Source organism: Emydura macquarii, unplaced genomic scaffold (genome assembly GCF_026122565.2).
Source record: "Emydura macquarii macquarii isolate MOO-44397 ecotype Brisbane River unplaced genomic scaffold, CSIRO-AGI_Emac_v2 contig_3451, whole genome shotgun sequence".
Taxonomy (NCBI): domain Eukaryota; kingdom Metazoa; phylum Chordata; order Testudines; family Chelidae; genus Emydura; species Emydura macquarii.
In genome coordinates this window covers 1,179,216-1,198,649 of record NW_027133588.1, presented here as the reverse complement: position 1 = coordinate 1,198,649, position 19,434 = coordinate 1,179,216, and the positions used below count along the sequence as shown (strand labels likewise).

Sequence of the window (19,434 nt, the reverse complement as noted above, 5' to 3'; positions counted from 1 at the left end):
CAGTTTCTGGGGGAAGGAAAGAATGCAGACTACTTGTCTGGTCGTGGTCGTTAGTGGTGGCTGCTGATATGGAGAGAGTGAGTTAGCACTCGAGGGTACAGATGACTTATCCTTTTGGCAACAGAGATCGTGTGTGTGTGTGTGTGTGTGTGTGTGTGTGTGTGTGTGTGTGTGTGTGTGTGTGTGTGTGTGTGTGTATAAAAAATACGTATAGGCCCTTGACACCTGATATGGGTTGTTGTAATGGATACTGTGAAGTCTGGTCCTTCCCCCATAGGGCTTGGGGTTGTAATGAGAAAGGACCAACCAAGAGAGAGTTCACAGGCAGAGCTTTGTACAGGGGTCTTGGCAACATGGTAAGTTGCATATGTGTGACTGACCCATGCTCTGTGTATTTGCTCTTCCTCCCTCAGAGGCAAGAGCAGGCATCAGAAGATAACGCTGGAGTACCCATAGGCCCACACCTGTCACTAGCCTACGAGGACAAGCAAATCCTGGAGGATGCTGCGTCTCTTATTATCCACCATGTGAAACGGCAGACAGGAATCCAGAAAGAGGACAAGTACAAAATCAAGCAGATCATGTACCACTTCATTCCGGACCTGCTGTTCGCGCAGCGAGGCGAGCTCTCAGATGTGGAGGAGGAAGAAGAGGAGGAAATGGATGTGGATGAAGCCACTGGGGCTGCAAAAAAGCACAATGGCGTTGGGAGCAGCCCCACTAAAGCCAAGCTGCTGTTCAGCAACACAGCGGCTCAAAAGCTACGGGGGGTGGACGAAGCGTACAACCTCTTCTATGTCAACAACAACTGGTACATCTTCATGCGGCTTCACCAGATTCTGTGTTTGCGGCTGCTGAGGATTTGCACCCAGGCCGAACGGCAAATCGAAGAGGAGAACCGGGAAAGAGAGTGGGAGCGGGAAGTACTAGGCATAAAACGAGACAAGAGTGACAGCCCAGCAATTCAGCTGCGACTGAAGGAGCCCAGTGAGTGTTCTTCTACATGGGTCTGAGTAGGGGAGGGCAGTTGTGACAGACAGTTGCTGTAATTTGCATTGTGGGGAGCTGGTGCTTGAACAGTTTCTTGGTGTCTTGAGGAATCTGTGTTCTTCCTCCCTCACCTGCCTTTAGGTATTGTCTCTTTAAATACAGTATCTGCACTTTGGTACTTTCCAAAATGCAAGGATGCTGGTGGGCAGTGAATGTAGCACAGCATGTTACCAAGAAGGCAATGTCTAGACCTGACCCCAGGGCTGGGAGCATCTTACTTCATGGGACTGTGGGGGAGAGGCGTGGTACTTTGTATTGCATTGACACGCCTTGCCAGCTGAATTTCTCTATTTTGGGTTGCACTACTTTCCTATCTCATGGATTTACAAGTTGGATATAAATAAAAATGTGCTCTGGCCTCAAGCTTGTTATAAAATATCTCAATGGAGGAGTCAGCCCTTGACAACTGACAAAGCAGTCAGCTTTGGATCTGGTATTAAAAAGTCTGTCCTTTTAAATTGGAGTCCAGATGATTTACAGACTAAAGGAAGCGGGGCAGGGCAGACCTAAGTAAGTCTAGGCAGTCATATGTAGACCAGTAAAAGAGCCTCCTTTATCTTCCACTTTCTGTTACAGTGTTAGTGTAATCTGAGTGGTCTCAGGATATATATAAAATATATATTTAGAATCCTGCAAGGGATGGCTTCCTTAGTGGTGATAATGCTACAGTACTAAACTGCCTATGGCTGCCTGTTTCCTGCCAGCAAAACTGGAGTAAAGTAGCTAATTTGGATTAAAGCAAGGGAGGAGGTGTGGACGGTCTTTGTTGGCCTTGAGGGATGCAGAGGTGTTTGAACCCGTAACACTTAAAAACAGACAGAAAATGGAGATAACTTTTTTCAAGTCCTCTTTAAAAAGGCGTTGTTCCTTAACCAGTATTTTCAGAAACTTTGTTTTCGTCTTCCTTTGATGCCCATACCACAGTGATGAGTGCTGGTTTAAGACTGGCTTTTTCCATTTTCCTTCCTTTTTTGCTGTTTCTGCTATAGCACGCTAAACCTTTTGGAAGCTGTCTTGGCACATTCTGCTGTTGGCAAGGAGGCTACTGTGCATGTCACTTACTGGATAAAGCACAGGACTGAGAAACACGGGACCTGGGCTCTAGTCCTAGCTCTGCCCCTTAGTCACTGTGTAACCTCCAGCAATTTGCTTCTCCTCTCTGGGCCTCTGTTCCCCCAATCCCTTGGTCTCTGTTTTACGTTCTTCAGGGCAGGGATTATGATTGGTTATGTGTCTGTATGGTGCCAAGCACAGCAGGGGCTCTGTATCGTTTGGGGTCTCTGTGCGCTACTGAAATACAAGTAATAATAATGTGCAATGGGTATATTTCATAAGAGCCAAGGTACATGTCTGCGTTCATGTCCTTTTTTGGTGAGGTCTCTCCTTTATGGTTGTTTTGGTAGTGAAAAGCGCTTTAGTTCTGACATATTTACCACCTCTGCCCTCCTCCATGAAGCCTATGTCAGGGGTTACAAGCCTGCCATTAATTTGAAAAGCTCTCATTTAAAGTCTTACAACATTGTCCCTCATTTTATAGACCATTCTGGTAATTCCTCAGCTTGTTGAGGCCTTTAACATGTGGCCCTTTTGCTCCCAGAACTCCCAGCAGACATGTAGGAACTGCCTTTGTGGGGTGTTACAATGTTGTTCATGTTGCACCTTCTCTTCCTCTAGTGGATATTGATGTGGAGGATTATTACCCAGCTTTCCTGGACATGGTGCGGAACCTGCTAGATGGCAACATGGATTCGTCCCAGTATGAGGACTCTCTGCGTGAGATGTTCACCATTCATGCCTACATTGCCTTTACCATGGACAAGCTGATCCAAAGCATTGTTAGACAGGTGACTTTCAGCATATTGCCTGGGGAAGGGGAACTGGTATTCAGGTGACAGAGGTGCTTTCCTGCATAAGAGAACTCCTCAAGATTTAAAGGAAGCTTGGGAGTATTGAATGTATGTGTGTGATGTATCTGAGTGGAGGAGAGAACAGCAAGGGTTTCCTTCTGTCTCTCTAACGTATTCTGGAGATGGGGGAGGATAAGTGTTAGTGTATTTGAGTGATAATACTCAAAAAAGACTACAGATATATTGGTTACCCAGCTACTGTGATGCTTGGCCTTCCTTCTTCAGTATCTGTATCTGGCATAACAACACTTCTTCTTGGAATAGTGTCCCTATAGATGCTCCACTGTAGGTGTGTCTACGTCCCTGTGCTGCTGATCGGAGAACTTTGGTCACAGAGTCCGTTGGCTAGGCAGAGCGCACAGGCTAACCATCCTCAGTTCCTTCTCAACCATCCCTTGCTAGAGGTGGACAAGTACTCCCACTGTGTTCACTGCCTCAGCAATGGCCACATCCAGCAAAAGTGTTACCTCTGCCAGCAGCTCCGACGGAGATCCTAAAAGGACAGAGAGCTCTGCCAGAAAATCATCTTTTTGGAGGCCGCTCTCTGACCTCTGCCCTCTGGTGAAGTGAGTTTTCCCCTCAACTTTCAACACTGAAGGACAGTGGGTCAAAGAAATGGTCCGGGAACCCCCTCTCATAAGTCAAAAAAGAGAGCAGGAAGTCCCCATAGCAAGGCCAGGGATAACCGAAAGTGATTGCCTTCTCACTTGATTCTGCCAGCACTGAGATCATCCAGCACCCATGCCTCACGGCAACCATGGGCATCTGGTACCATTGATAAACTCACAGATCCTTTGGACACAGGCACCATATCTTCGATACAGAGAGAGAAGGGCAGACGCACTAAGACACTCCCGGTACGCGAGCTGATGTCGGTACCATCAGCTGCATAGGCCCATCTGGCATTGGAGAGATTGGTAGAGGCGAGGTCTCCATCGCTCCTGCCACTGACACAGGGGTGCTCAGTACCGGCTGAATTCCATCAGTCTGTGGACCTGTTTATACTGGAAGCACCTGACTCTCCACCCCTCGGTACCGAAATCCCATCACCAAGCCAAGGCTGACCAAGGAGCATTTCCCCACAATCATGCCATGCCCCTCTGTTGTCAAGTGAGAGGTTGGACAGTGAGCCGGAAGGAACTTCTCAATACCCTTCCCAAGCTCCATATGGGACTCAATGTCAACAGGCTCCAGGAATGTGCCATCAGATGGCACTTCCACCCGTGGGCACCTCCACCAGGCCCTGTGCCACCTCAGTGGCCATACTGGGACCCCGGGCAGTGTACCGACAGGCTGCCTCAGGGGTACTGAGCATTGCCTGGGAACCTTCCAGGCATGCTCCCTTGTCCACCGCATCGCAGGCCTCAGAACCTCAAGAAGTGGAGGACCAGGAGGTAGACACAGAAGAGGAGGTAACATCAAAAGCCATATCATCTTCTTTGTCAGATGAAGTGATCATGCCATCACCTCCTTCAATGGTGGACAACTTCTGCTTGTTCCAAGAGGTGGCAAAAAGAGTGGCTGACACCCTCTGCATACTATTAGGTTAAAGATGCACACCACCACCTCATTGATATCCTCCATGCTTCATCTGCCTCCAAAATCGCCCTCCCAATTAACGAGGCCATCCTAGACCCAGCTAAGACAGTGTGGCAAACCCCGGCTTTGGTGGCCCTGACATGCAAGCAGGCAGACAAAAAATGTTATGTTCCTGCGAAGGAATCAGAGTTCTTGTTCATCTGCCTGCCACCCAATTCCATCATGGTGGACACTGTGAACTCTAGTGGCCGACAGCACCACTTTAGGACAACACCATATGACACAGACTGGAAGTGCTTTGATTTTGTCAAAGCTCAGAAGTTCAAGATGGTCACCTTATCGATGATCATTCTGTCATTGGAACAGGGAAACTGATTTTTGGTCTTCCACTTACAAGACGCCTACTTTCACATTTCAGTATTGCCCGCTCACAGATATTTTCTCAGGTTCACTCTGGACATGGCCACTACCAATACAAAGTCCTCCCTTTGGACTTTCCTCAGTCCTGAGAGTATTTTCCAAAGTTTTCTCAGTAGTGGCCACCCATTTACGATCACAAGGGATAATGATCCACCTTTACCTGGACGATTGTATCCTCTGAGCCTGGGCACTTTAGGAGGCTTGTTGAGCAACTGAGAACTCGATACACTTGTTGACAGAAATGGGCCAGAAGTCGACTCTCATGCCAGTGCAACACTTAGAATTCATAGGGGCCAACCTAGACGCACTACAGGTCAAATCCTTCCTACCTCAAGACAGGTTTCTGTCCCTGGTTTCCCTTATAGACCCAGCTCAGTGCAGCTCTCAAGTGCCAGCTAGAATCTGCCTCCAGCTCCTGGGGCATATGGCAGCAAGCATGGCAGTGATTCCACATGTCAGACTTCACATGCGATGCCTGCAGCTGAGGTTCAGTTCGGTTTACAAACAGAACAGAGAGTGTCTGGACAAACCCGTCACTGCCCACCAGGATCAAGAACTCCCTGAACTGGTGGAAGACCCCAGTCAATGCTTGGAAAAGGACTCCTATTTTACTGGTGCCATCTTTGTCGCTCCTTATCACTGACATATCCTTCATTGGATGGGGCACGCATTTAAATGGTTTCACAATGCAAGGCAAATGGTCACCTGCACATCAATCTCCTCTAACTGAGAGCAGTCAGGAATGCCTGCGCCCATTTCCTCCCACTGATAACAGGATCACAAATGAAGATCCTAATAGACATCATAGCCTGCATTGTATTATATCAACCACTGGGGAAGAGCCAAGTCGCCCTCCCTATGCTCGGAAGTGAACTGGTGCATCTGTCACAACGTCACCTTGTCTGCAGCTTACCTCCCGGTAAGCTCAGTCACAAATTCCCGCACGACCACGAGTGGGAGATGCTCCAGTCAGTCAATACTTCACGACTTGTTTGCATGATGCATTTTCTCCGATCAGCAACTCATGGATGCAGACACATCTACAGTGGAGCACCCATAGGGGGGACACATCTTGAAGAACCATCATTACTGCACAAGGTGAATAACTTCTTCCCCAAGTAATGTTGCTTTAACAAAGAAATATTAAGCGTACTAAACAATATTTAAAATGCTAGTTTTTGAGGTTTTTGTAAACCTTCTATAAAAAGCAAAAAGTTTTAATATTCAAATAGTCAGAAATTTGTTTAAAACGTACCTCCTTCTTGAGGGCAGGAATAACATGAGCCCAGAGGATTTTTTCAGACTAGCATATGCCTGAAATCAGAGGGATTATAGTAAAGCTCCTCGTTCAGAAAGATAGTGCTACTTGCACTGTGTTGTAATAAGTGGTCCACCTCCTGTGTGACTGTAATACACTCCTCAGGTATGTTGAAGCCTCATTCTTAAGGCAGATTGTCTTCAGCTATCCAAGAGGAGCCTGGTATAAGATGAGAGCACATTTCTAGTATCTTGTTGTTGTTAGAAAACCTGAAGCATTTGTAAGCACAAAAACCAAAATTGTAAGGACTGTTGGGGAAGGTTCTGTGTTTCTTTTGAATAAAAACTTCCTTCTGGATTTCACACACAGTGGCTGGCTCTTGAAGCTGGTATATTTGTTGATTTCAGCTGCTAGCTGTCAGTTTAAGTCTGTAAGCACAAATTTTAATTTTCACTTGATGACTACCTTGCTGATTCCATTTCCATGGAGAATTGGAGTAAGCAAGAATTAGAGTATAAAGACAGGGCTTTAAAACAAGTTCTTAATTTCAGTTTTGATAGAAATTGGCAGCCAACAGGCTCTTGATTTAAAGTTGGGGAAATAATTAATAATTAGAATTTGATTTAATTATTTTAATTCCCCTCCCCCCAGACAAACAAACCTTTAGATTTAATGTAGTGATTTCATGGCAAGAGAACTGCCTAACAAGCCCTTCCCATGGACTTATGCCATGTACCCCTATGGTTTAAACCTTTGCTAGTTGTCAGTCAATTTCCTTCACAGTGCTCATGTAAGGTTATTTATCCATAGTTACTTTGCATGTGTAACTGTACTTCGCCAGCATCACGATTTATTTTACAGGACACAATGTATTTCAGTGGGTGTAGTGATAATCCATATGTCCGTAACCTAAATTGCTTTTTAGTTTTAATACTTAGATGGCTAGAATCCTTTTTGCTATGTTTTGACCAGACAAAGGTTTGAAGCAGTAATTTGTAAGGGTGTGTTCGCTTCCAGTCTACATTGATTGACATATCCTTTAGCTGAGTATGAGACTTGCATGGTGCGTGGGGGGGAAGAACTGGAAATCTGACCAATTCTGCCACAACATATATGTATCCAGGGGAGATAAAATGGTTTCCCTCTTATCAAGTATAGCTTTCAACATAGGTATTTGCATGCAAACTTGCAAGTCTAGAAGTACAGGCAAATGATGAAGGCTCAGATTTGCTTACTCCTGTTCATGAATGTCAAACTCTGCTTGATGCTGCATGGAGAAGTTTATTTTGGAGATTTTCTTAGTGCTCTGTTTTGTCTAAGGCCTGATTGTGGAAGGCAGGTTGTCCATACTGCACACTAGTACAGGGCCCTCTGACTTGGGGAGGAGAAAGGGGGGGTTCTGCAGTATACTATGCACCAAGTCCAGAGGCATTTTAAAACCCTCTTCACTAACTCCTCATCTCCATGTCCTTCCTGCTCCCAGCTTCAGCACATAGTGAGTGACGAGATCTGCGTGCAGGTAACAGACCTTTACCTGTTGGAGAATAGCAACGGAGCTACCGGAGGCCTGCTGTCCTCACAATCGTCTCGGACCCTTGTGGAGGCCACGTACCAGCGCAAAGCTGAGCAGCTCATGTCGGACGAGAATTGTTTCAAGGTAAAAACCACATCTGCCTGCACTGACACTTGGAGCAGGACTCCTGGATGAGCTTGCTGAGAGAGTAGAGGAAGTACAGAGGCTCGCAGAGAAAGGAGAATGGGTTCAGCTTTTCATTTTACATAATTCTCCAAATAGCCAAAGGACTTCTGGACACTCGTGTGCTCCGAAGCGCTCCTAGAGCTTGAAGGGAAATATGATTGTGCATTCTAGCCTGGTGGAGCTGTGGAGTACCTGCTCAGTGACTGTCAGTCTTAATATAGTCCTTGGTGGGGCTTGCATAAATCCAGACAGGAACTGTAGGACATACCAAAACAAGAGAAATATTTCTATAAAGTGTTTCTCAGAAATGGGGCATTTCCAAGAAAGATGGAAAAATACATATCCTGAAGTAAAGCTAGGATAGCTCCCCATATTTCTTAGTATCCCAAAGCTAGAGTAGTACTGTATTGATGGATTGCTGTCACTAGGCTTTAAATCTTTCTCTCTCTCTCCTGGTGAAGGTCAGGGAAGCTTTCCACCTTTTTCTCCATCTCATCTATTATAGACTGACAGTCTCTTACTAATATTTGCCACCTGTGCATTAAATAAACCTAGCAGACAGTTAAAATTAAATCCATACGTCTCATTGCTGGGAAATCAGAAGTGGTCAGGCCCATCTTTAGCTAATGAAATTCATTGATAATGGCTTTGATATTTGTAGTGTGTGTCTGCTCTCACACTGAGCATCTTAAAATAAGCAGGGAAGCAAAGAATTGAAACTGCACAAATTGATCAGAAAACGGCATGCAGCTAAAAGGGCTCCAGCTCCTTGCTCTGCCCTTACAAACTTCCCAATGTTGAGCAAACTTTGTGGACAACAGAGAGATTTTGTATTATCGTTAATAAAATACCAACTGTTCACTGCAGCAGTTCATGCTTTTCTCTTCAAACTCTCTTTAAGCGTGTCATGGTTCTCTATCCAGGAATTCTCTTCTGCTGATATACGTTGAATAATTTCTCTATCCTTATTCCCTTTACCCTCTGTTAGATCAGCTCCTTAGTGATTTAGAACGTTCCATTTATTGTCAAAACTGCTGCATTCCTGTGTTCAGATTGTGTAACTGGGGCCAGTAGCTCCTCTCTGTTCCCAGTAAACTAGGAGACACAGTATTATGCCTGAGCATTGCATGAAGTTTATTGGAATCTCCCCTGGGTCCTGATGGAAAGGGATTTATTTTTCTGAATAATCTGTTACCAAGTCCCCTTCTGCATTCTGCTTTGTAGTTGATGTACATTCAGAGCAGAGGCCAGGTCCAATTAACTATCGAGCTGCTGGACACAGAAGAGGAGAACTCGGATGATCCTGTAGAGGCAGAGGTAAGAGCGGATTGTCCTCAGCGTTGTGGCTGCTGCTGCTAAGCATGTAACGTTTAAATAGGGGTATACCGGATGGAGATGGCAGTAATGTTTCAGAGGCTATAGGCTATGACCTGCTCCTAGTTCTACAGGACACATTCATTGTGTGACACACTGCACTCAGTCAACTAGGCTGAGGAATCCTTGTTGGCATCTTTTATAATGACTTCAAAACCCAAACAATACAGGTGCATGTCCTTCCACTGGGGGAGAGTGAGTGGGACCTGCGTGAAATATATGCGGTCTCCAACGATTACTTTTCTTTCATCCCCATAACTTCCAACCTAACCCCTTGGGAGTTGGGTTTGAATTGTTTGATTTGGAGGATGTTGGTTAACCCCTTGTGTTCTGTGCCCAATTTCAGCGTTGGTCAGACTATGTAGAGCGGTACGTCAACTCTGATTCTACCTCTCCCGAACTTCGGGAACACCTGGCCCAGAAGCCGGTCTTCCTGCCAAGGTGAGTGAACGAGCTGTGGCTATGAACAGTGACATATAGAGCACAAGTACCCATGGCAGCAGAGGGAAGAAATCTAACTCCATCACAATGTTGGCTATTGCAGTCTCTTGTTTGTTTTTAGTACTCCGCTGCTTTAGAAGACATTAACCTGGGAGTGGCGTATGGAAACACCATGCTGCTGTTTATTCCTGCAGGCCTACTCAGAGAGGGCATAGTCCACAGGCAGTAGGGAGGTCAGAGGTTTGGGGAGTCACCAGCCCTTTTTTTTTTTTTGGTGGTGGAGGGGGTTGGCAATCCTGTTTTGGCTTACTGTAGCCCTCTAGCTGAGTACGGAAGGTGCTGAGCCAGTGCTTTTCATTAGCAGGGAGTTGGTTGCAAAATATCTTTGAAAGGCCCTCGCTGTCTGTCAATAGCTGAGATCAGTGGGTTGACTGATGGTAGGCACATGAACCTGAATTACTTCAATTTGTGACAGTTCCACGGTGAGCAATTATTTGGGTGCCAAAGGGCTGGCATGCCACCAGATACATCCAGCCTAGTGGACAGAGGGTGAGCACTAATCCCAGCAGGGATTCTCTGGTTTACAGGAACCTGAGGCGGATCCGTAAGTGTCAGCGTGGTCGGGAGCAGCAGGAGAAGGAAGGGAAGGAGGGAAACAGTAAGAAATCCATGGAGAATGTGGAGAGCTTGGACAAGCTGGAGTGTAAATTCAAACTGAACTCCTATAAGATGGTGTACGTGATCAAATCGGAGGATTACATGTACAGGAGGACTGCTCTGCTGCGTGCTCAGCAGGTAGGAATTGAGTGAAAGGAATGGGATGAGCAGCTGGTGTTTCCCTGAACCTCTTGCTCCCGAAGGGCATCTGGGGAGAGTCAGATAAAGTTTCCAGAGGGGTTTTGTTCTCCTGTAACATTTAATAGTCTTTATATTGCTTTGAGGACTGGACGTGACTTGGTTTAGTCCACTGGGCGCTGTTAACGTCCTCTGAACGTTCCTGAGTTGTAAACCTTCCTTTCCTACCCCTCCATTTCCCAAACTCCTGTTAGAATAGGCAGCTATTACCATCCTTTTGCTCTTAGGTTTCTTGCCAAGGGGCACCTCACATGGGCTGCTGTCACCCTTGCGATGGTGGGCCTAAAAAAGGGGGATAGGAAAGGACTGAAATGCTTGAAAAACTAACGGATGTTCTGACACAGCTCTGCAAACTCATCTTCCCAAGGAGACATGCCTTGTCCCCACAGACACTGGGAGTCTAGGCTTGCTCCCGTGTAGCAGAGCACTGCAAATGAATGTACTAGCTGCTTGAAAGTGCTGGGTTTGTGACCAAGTAGCTGCAGTAATGTCATCATTACAGAAATTTCCAGGGTGGATAAAAATTGAAGTCTTGGGGGTGGGAGGGAGAATCCTATTTTTTTTTATTTTGTAACTTACAAGTTTTTCTTTTTAAAAATAAGCCTGTTTAAAATGAAATCTGAATTTAATACGACATATGTTAAGGCCTAAACTACTTATATTCTTCTAAGACATTTAAATAAAAAATAAACCTTTGAATTAAAGGCTTCTTTTCTATATAAAGAAGAAGTCAGGGAAGGCATCTAACTTTTGAGGTCAAGCTTCATAAATATAACACAACTGGTTAGCTTAGATAATTTAGGAGACTCTTTTTTCAAGAGATTTAGGCTAGACTAGAAATTTAAGCCCCAGTCACTTTCACTTAGGCATATTTGAAAATTTTCCCAGACCTGAAATAATCAGTTTAATTCACTACAGTTAATCCCATTGTTTAATAAATCATTTATTGTAAATGTGAAACATCTTTTGATAGAATTTCTTGTGCTTAAAACATTTAAGGTTGTCTTGTTTAATAAAAATAAATTTTTATATGCTCTTTTCTGTGTTTTAAATGCCATTTAAGTTACCACTCTAATGCAAATTGACACACATCATGGGCAAAAAGTTAATTATATAAGTAAATAAGCAATATATCATTCACTGGTTTCTGACATACTAAAAATGTTCAGTTAATAAGAATCTGAAAACATTAAGCTATATAATAGCTTAAATACATTTATATAGTTATGGTGTCCATTCCTAGGTATCAAATAAATGTACCAAAACTACTGTAATGGCTCTATTTAGTTGTAAATCAGCATGTTTTAATGGTTATATCCACCAATTAGTGCATCTTTCTTTAGAAAATAACTGAAATACAAATGGAAAAATTGATTATTTAAATCAAGGCTTTCCAGTTGGTGATTTAAATCAGTCCAATCACAATGCATATTTTCTCAGGACTCAGAAGTCCAGGTTCTAACTGAATAGCACAGCTGTGGGAACATGTATAGCAGTTACTGGAACTGACCACTTTCATTAAGTTGATGTTAAATTTCCACTAACCTTTTATTAAATTACTCCCAACTTTACTCATTCCTTTTTGGTTTGAAACTTCTTAGGCTCTGATTCAGTCCAAAAATAACTTTATTTCAGTGGGGGTGCTGTGCATGTGCCTGCATGCTATGAGAGGTTGGGAAGAAATATGTCCATGTCATCACCCCCCTTTTCTCCCCTCTTCTATTCCAGCTGCAATTCTTGCAGCATATGAGAATGTTTCTGTATTGTTTTTTATAAACACTTGCATTTAAGGCTGAGCACAGTTTTGCATCACTTGACACGTCCATTAATCAGGGAAATGATATGAAAAGCTTCGCATTATTGCAGTGTTACGGGTGTAATCAAGCAGTGAAGTCAGTAGCTCCTAGAAGTTACTTCTATTGCAGTGTTTAAATCTAATCAGATGCATGTGTATTTTTTTGTCCCTGTTTTGATCATTAAATGCAACCCTTTAACATGGTGTGGAATCCATTCCATAAAACATACAGAATATACACTGTGGCAGAGTTAACATTGTAGTTCAAAGTTTGACAACAGACTTTGGAGCACTGGATTTCAGTCTTGGTTTTCATTGACGCTAGGCTTTGGGGGATTTCCAGTGGGGAGTAACGATGTCTGTATCTGCTTGTTCATACTCTGCCTCCAACTTACTTATGCTCTCCCTTGATCAGATGGTAAGGGCCAATGTTTGTATTGCCAGTGTCCCTGAGGAGTTTAACTTCCTAATTCTCTTGGCCTAGGGAAGTGGCTTTGTTTTCTCTTTTTAAGTGGTTAGTGATCTTGAAAGTTGGTGGTTATAGCCTTTTATTTTTGTCTCTTTCCATTTCTGTAGTCCCATGAAAGAGTGAGCAAGCGGCTGCACCAGAGGTTCCAGGCCTGGGTGGACAAATGGACCAAGGAGCATGTGACCCGTGAAATGGCAGCTGAGACAAACAAGTGGCTAATGGGAGAAGGGTTGGAGGGTTTGGTGCCCTGTACCACTACCTGTGACACAGAGACCCTGCACTTTGTGAGCATTAACAAGTACCGCGTCAAGTACGGCACAATATTCAAGACACCATAAAGTTCCTGAGTGAGGGAAGATCACGTGGTGTGTGTGTGCGCGCGTATCAAGGAAACGAGGAAGATGCCTTTCTCCCCTCACTGTGTATCTCCGTAACATGGCCAGTTGACTAGTGCGCGGCTGGTACAGCCTGTCACCAGCGAGATTCGGTTTAGGAATACGGATCTCTACAAACCTACGCTGGAACTGTTGCCAACAGGCCTCTGACTTCAGCATGCACTGGGGAGGGACGGACCCTTCTCAGAACTGAGTGATCCTAGAGAAATGCAGCTAGCTCGTACGCACCAGCAGTTTTGAGACTAACTCCCCAATGGCCTGAGCTTCAAGGGAAAAGAACTGGATGTTGCATGCATCTTGACTGGAGCAGTGCATTTGAAGTTACGTGCTCAGATATGTCACAAAACCCAGAGGTATCACAACTGGATTCTCCTCTGTTAGGCTGCTGCAGGTTTGCAAGGATCTCACACAGGGTCACTCAGCACTGCAGTCCGGCTGTTGAGAACACCATCTCCTGGATCTGACCCCCAACTCCTCTCTCCTTCACCCTGCTGGACACCTGATTCAACCAGTTCAGATTGGTCTGTCCTTTCTAGTGCCAGTGGGACTGTTTTGTACCTGCTTGTTTACTAGTTTCTCCTAGTGCCATGCACCAGCTTTTCACACACGTACACACACACAACAGAAACAACACAATTTTAACATGTTCCTCTTCCTTTTTTTGTAAATAAATGTACATATTGTCAATTTTTTTTGTTTTTTTTATTAAAGGACGTATGCTTGATGTGCTAGCATAACTGTACCAGCTTCTTGTGTACCATAGCACCAGGTGGCTTGAGATTTAGTACCTACAGACAGACCGATGGATACATTTATTACACTTTTTACCAAAGGGAGTTATCATTGTAGTGCTTTTGTGTGGAAACTTTTCTTTTTTTTTTTTTTGTAAATAACAATATGTCTTTGTTCTTACTGAGGAAGACACTTGCTCACCCACAGCCCTGTTCCTGTTCTGAAAGGCACCATGCAGCATGCAGTTTGCAGTGGGGAGAGGGGACATTTGACCATTTTATTATTGGCTTCACAATCTGAGGGGAGAAGGCAGAGGCAATGTGTGTGTTTTGTGGTGAACATGACTATGTTCTAAGCAGCCGATTGAGATATATAAATATATATTATATAATTTTTAATTTTTTAATTTTTTTTTGGTGGGTAATTTTATCCACCTGGTCTTCCAGCTCCGAGAACCTTCGCTTTTGGGAAGTGTTGCTGAGCTACTTAGCTGGGGTTGATTGTGCTTATGTATTTTCCCTCTCAGTATTGGAGAAAACATCCTAAGTACCAAACCAGTATTTGATTAGAGCTGCTTTGTGTGTCGTCTGCGTGCATGTGTCTGTATGTGAGAGAGAGAGAAGGGCAAGGCGAGTGGGCTGTGTGATGCATTTCACTAGTGAAATCCACAAAGGGGATATATATTTTTTTAAACAGAAGTTTAGTGCTGGCAGATATTTAAGCATTGGAAGCTTTTCGTTTTCAGACAAGTTGGCATGGACTTCGTGAGCCACGACAGACCCAACTTCACTGTCTCTCCTCCTCAAAGGAGGCACCTTTCCCTTGCACAAAACAATGCTGCCAGCAGTGCCCAAACAGCTTCCATCATCCCAGCTGGAGAGCTGTGACTGCAGCTTTGCTGCTTTTCCAAGTCCACTTCTTAAATCTGTCCCAGGGATTTCAAGACAGCTGGTTGTCCCCTCTCAGAACTGAGCTCTCGCTTTCCCCGGCAGAAAGCTGGAGAAGTTGAGGAGAGGGTCTGGGGGAGGGAAATCTCTCCAGCCTTGGTGCCACCTGGGAGAGCAGAGTGGTGAAAGTGCACGGCCTATAAAGGGGCACTAGTCATTGGCAGCCAATGTACAGAGTAGTTCCAGCCATGGTGATGAATGGGAGCCTCCTATGGAGAGAGGAAAAGAGAGTAAAGAGCCCACTGGGGAGTATCAGAGTTTGCCAGCAATAAGTTACCTGTCCTGTTTCTCCTTTTGCTGTGTTCAGACAGGAAGGGGGTTCTGTTATGTCCTCTTCCATTTCAAAGGTTTTACACACACTCCCCTGCTCCTTCCCCACCCTCAGGTGTTTCTTTTTAATGTATGTTAAAGCTGATCTGGAAGTGGAAGCCTGGATGATTTAGACTTTACCAGCTTGGAAGTAACAGCTGCTGCTGCTTTGTGGGTGTTTTGTCCAAGAGTCTGTGCCTGCATGTTATTTGATCAGAATGGGGTTAACATGGCGGGATTCCTGCTGTTCAAGGTACCCAGGAAAAAACCAGTAAAACCCAAGGAGATCTCCTCCTGCAGCAGGGTTTTCACCTACAGCTTTCATCCCTCCCGCTATCTGAGCTCTGAGCTCTGATCCCAGCCTGTACAATAGCAAAGATTTCTTTTTACTTTAAATTGCTTTTTGTATTCTGTAATGTGATCCTTGGCCACCTATCCATGTGATGATTTCTATACAAATGTTGTAAACTTGACTGTAGTGCAGTATTTCCATTAAAATATCAGGGCTAATCATTGTGTACAAATTTTTCTTCCTCCTTGATCATACACAATGAAATCTTGACACACACTCTTGAGGGACGGGGGAAGGGAGGAAGATGCATCTGACAGAATCACTCCTTTAATAAAAACAGAAATAGAGGTTGAGGGAGAAGATATTAGACCTGAGAGAATGTGATCTCCGTTTAGGACGCTGTCACAGATAGTCAGCGTTTGACTGACCTTAAATTGATCTGCTAGGCTATTGCCTCTGGAGTCCAGATACTAATTAGTAAGCAATTCCCAGTTCCTGTTCAGAGGCCATAAACTCTTTATTTTGTAGCACTTGCAACATTTTGTGGTGGCGAGAGCCAATAATTAATCACCTTTTCCCCTGGATTTGTGGGGAGGTCATACCAGATGCTTGTAGATTGGAACAAATAAGAAAGTCGTCAGCCATGTAAATTTCAGTTCCACTAAAGCTGCTGGGGGAAGGGGTTGACTTCTCCCCACCCCCATCCCTTGAGTCAGTCTGGGAAAAGGGGTAATACAATTTACCAGCCAATGGAAATGTCAACAAAATTCTTTCCCTGTCTCCTGTGAGTAGCATGGCTGTTAAATAACAAATCAGTCATTTTTGGTTCCTTAACAAATTAATACTTCTCTTTAGATGGATTATTTTCTGATTTAGAGCTGTCTTCAGCCCTCACTTTGCCTCCATCCAGTGCTTCGAGACTTGAGGTCTGTCACATACACAGTCATAGAGTTAAGGGCCACTAAACATTCCCCAGCCACCCTGACGTGAACGTTGAATTTTTTTTGCCTATGTGGTAACATTGCACTTTTTGTGGCTTGGGATTTTCTGGAATAACGTGATAAAGTTCTTACTTCCAGCTCTGTCTCTTTCAGTTGGGTGATGAAGCCCAATGAGGTAATTCCATGCTTATGTTGTATGAATACACAGGCAGAACTTCCAGAAAAGCTCAACCGGCCGCCGTTGGGTATCCAAAATCATGCTAAGGAGCACTGAATACAGACTTCAAGTCCTTTTACTATGAATATGGGGACCCAAGAGATGCAATTAGTGTCCATGTCCGAAGCTACTGTAACTTACTGTATAGCCTTTCTGATTCATTTGAGACTGCCTTTGAAGTCATCCCTTTTGCCCCCCTTCGGGATGCCAGCAAGCAAGATTCATAGATCGCAATGATCCCTTCTGGCCTTGGAATCTTGTCTGACCTCCTGTATAGCAGGGGTCGTGGAACTTACCCCAAAAAACCATTCCTTTGGAACTGTAGGTTATCTTTTTTTTTTTTTTTTTTTTTTTTAAAAGATGAATGTGTGGAAGTGCAGCCCACAGGCTCCAGTTCAACAGTCATTCATTCATCTCCCCTTCTTTGGGCTTGGAGGCTGTCCTGAGATGCTGCCCTACATGCATGTCTGTAAAGCTGGGCTGTTGGAGCATTTTCAAGGGAGCTAGAACATCTGGTGAGTGTTGTCTTGACTCAGCGATGCTGCCAAGCGCATTGGTGTGGCCAGATCAGAAGCACTCTGGAGTGTTCCAGAGGAGTAGCCGTGTTAGTCTGTATACAGCAAAAACGAGAGTCCTGGAGCACTTTAAAGACTAAAGCTTATGCCTGCAGAAATTAAATTTGTTAGTCTTTAAAGTGCTCCAGGACTCGTTGTTTTTACTATGGAGTGTGCCACTTCCTTCGCCAGGAGGTGGTGACAGGCCAGGAAATGTTTGTGACTTCAGGGTAGCTATTGTGTGTCTCCAGGCAGTTTCTTGCTCGTCTCCGTAACTGCCACGGCTGCCGTGTCTTACTGAAGGATGAAAGTCTGAAGAAGCATTTGCCTCCCTGGTGCATAAAGCTGTATCTCTTTCAAAGGTTCGAAAGAATCTGTTGTTCCTTCCCCGCCCAGGCAAAAGGAGAATTCCATATCCAGGTCAAACAATACAGCTGCGAGAAAACCGTGTGTTTTCCACCTCTCCTTTGCATTCTGTGTTGTCCCTGGCATGCTGGATTAGTGACGTGGCACGTGAGGCATTTACCTCACATCAGCTTCATAGATGATACCTGGTGCTGTCTGGTGATCAGAGCAGTTTCACCAAGTGGCGCTTTAAAAGTTCTCACTCTCAGCTTCCAGGAATTGGATGTTTTGGGCCCATAAGTGGTTTCGTCTTTGACACACATGGAGATTTTTCCCAGTTGTGTGGTAGGGAATCTGTTGGAAGTACATGTCCACAAGGCAGCAGTACACCTCTCTCCTTAGCTGCTTTCTGGAAGGTGTCCCAAACAAAATCCAGTCCCTTTGGATTCCCCCAGGAAGTGGCTGTGTGGCAGAAGCAATTTATTGGTCTTCCAGGAGCATGTTTATAAAACATTACCTCCACAACTGCAACCCCATCCTAACATCTTCCCATCCAACCAGCAGAACTTGCATGGGGGCAGGAGTTGGCTTTGCATGGTCCAAGCATTATTAAAGGTCTGCCTTGTGTGCATTTACCCCATTTTGGACAGTGGTGGTGCAGATACCATAGTCTCATTCTAGATTAATTCTTCAATGTTGCTGCTGTATGTATATGTCTGACATGCAGCTTGTAGTCTGCTGAAGAGGAGATTCAATGAGAGCTGTGGCTTCACGCTTCTCTTCGCTGAGTTCCCCTACTGAGATGTGAACAAAAGAAGTTTGTTCTTGCTTTGAGTCCAATAGCTTGCATTGTTCAAGGACCCTCTGTGTAACGATGCTACACTGTTCGTCTGCCTCCTTACACGGGTCCCCATCAGTGCAGTATTTGAGTGCCTATTTCTGCCCAACTTGCAGAACCGCTCTGCCTGCATCCACAACATGGGCATCTTTCATGGTCTTAATACCGTAGATTTTGATGTTCGGTTTTGGATGAGGACAGAATGCAGACTTGATTTACATGCCAGGTGTCTTCCCAGACGAGGCTGAATGTGATGATGTCTTTGGATTGGCAGTGTAAGCTCTGCTGCGGATTGTCAAGCTCTCCTGCCAAAGGGAGGAAGCTCAGCCTGGGCTCATGTAGTTAGGGCTGCCTGCCAGAGGTGAATTCTCACTCATTGGTACCCTTCGTGCAGCCTGCATGTAAGACGTGTAGCTCAGAGGCCCTGGGGAAGATTTGAGGGACTGGGCTTTTTTTCCAAGCCTGAGTCCCTGAGTGTATATGCAGCAGCCCTCTATGCTCTTGGCCACTAATCTGTTGTTTTTCTGTTCGGATCCATCCGGAGATAACTGATTGCAGACAGCAAACTTGAGAGAGGTTCTGGACTCCATAGGCAAGTCAGGGGAAATACCCTGGTCTCCAGGGATCCCTATTTAGTCCCCCAGTAAGTCACTGCTGACCAAGGTGTGTTCCCAATAGCCCAATTCAGGAGCTGCAGCTCCTCGGAGGAGGAGAAGGAGGAAAAGTTGCCTTAGACAAACCAAAAGGGCACCCGGGAGGTGAGTGAGCCTGACCACCTGTTGTCTGGTGCAAACGGAGCTCTCAAAGGCCTTGCTTGTGTGAGTGTATGAGTGAGGTCTGCTGAGCCAAACAAAAGGCTCCTCCCCTAGATTCAGAGCTCGGGTAGCTCTTGGTGACACACACAGAGAGAGAGAGAGAGAGAGAGAGAGCTCCCTCCAGGAACTCTGCAAGGCAGCAACCTGGGCATCCCCTCCTACCTTCTCTTGCATTAAAGACACAGGTCTCTGCAAGCGCTCTCCTGCCTGTGTGTGGGCATCCACTGGCATCCTTTCGGGTC

General features: G+C 45.0%; 1 protein-coding gene across 2 annotated transcripts in view; it reads left to right on the top strand.

Annotated features, from left to right (window-relative positions):
* The window catches only part of SIN3A (SIN3 transcription regulator family member A), a 59,270-nt gene extending 43,570 nt beyond the window's left edge, over positions 1-15,700 (top strand). For both annotated transcript variants that reach the window (XM_067534586.1, XM_067534585.1), the window contains exons 15-21: positions 414-987; positions 2,725-2,894; positions 7,658-7,831; positions 9,098-9,190; positions 9,594-9,688; positions 10,276-10,483; positions 12,915-15,700. In XM_067534586.1, the coding sequence (XP_067390687.1) occupies positions 414-987; positions 2,725-2,894; positions 7,658-7,831; positions 9,098-9,190; positions 9,594-9,688; positions 10,276-10,483; positions 12,915-13,145 (1,545 nt within the window). In that variant the 3' untranslated portion in view covers positions 13,146-15,700. The remainder of the gene's footprint in view (positions 1-413; positions 988-2,724; positions 2,895-7,657; positions 7,832-9,097; positions 9,191-9,593; positions 9,689-10,275; positions 10,484-12,914) is intronic.
* Positions 15,701-19,434: the final 3,734 nt, after the last annotated feature.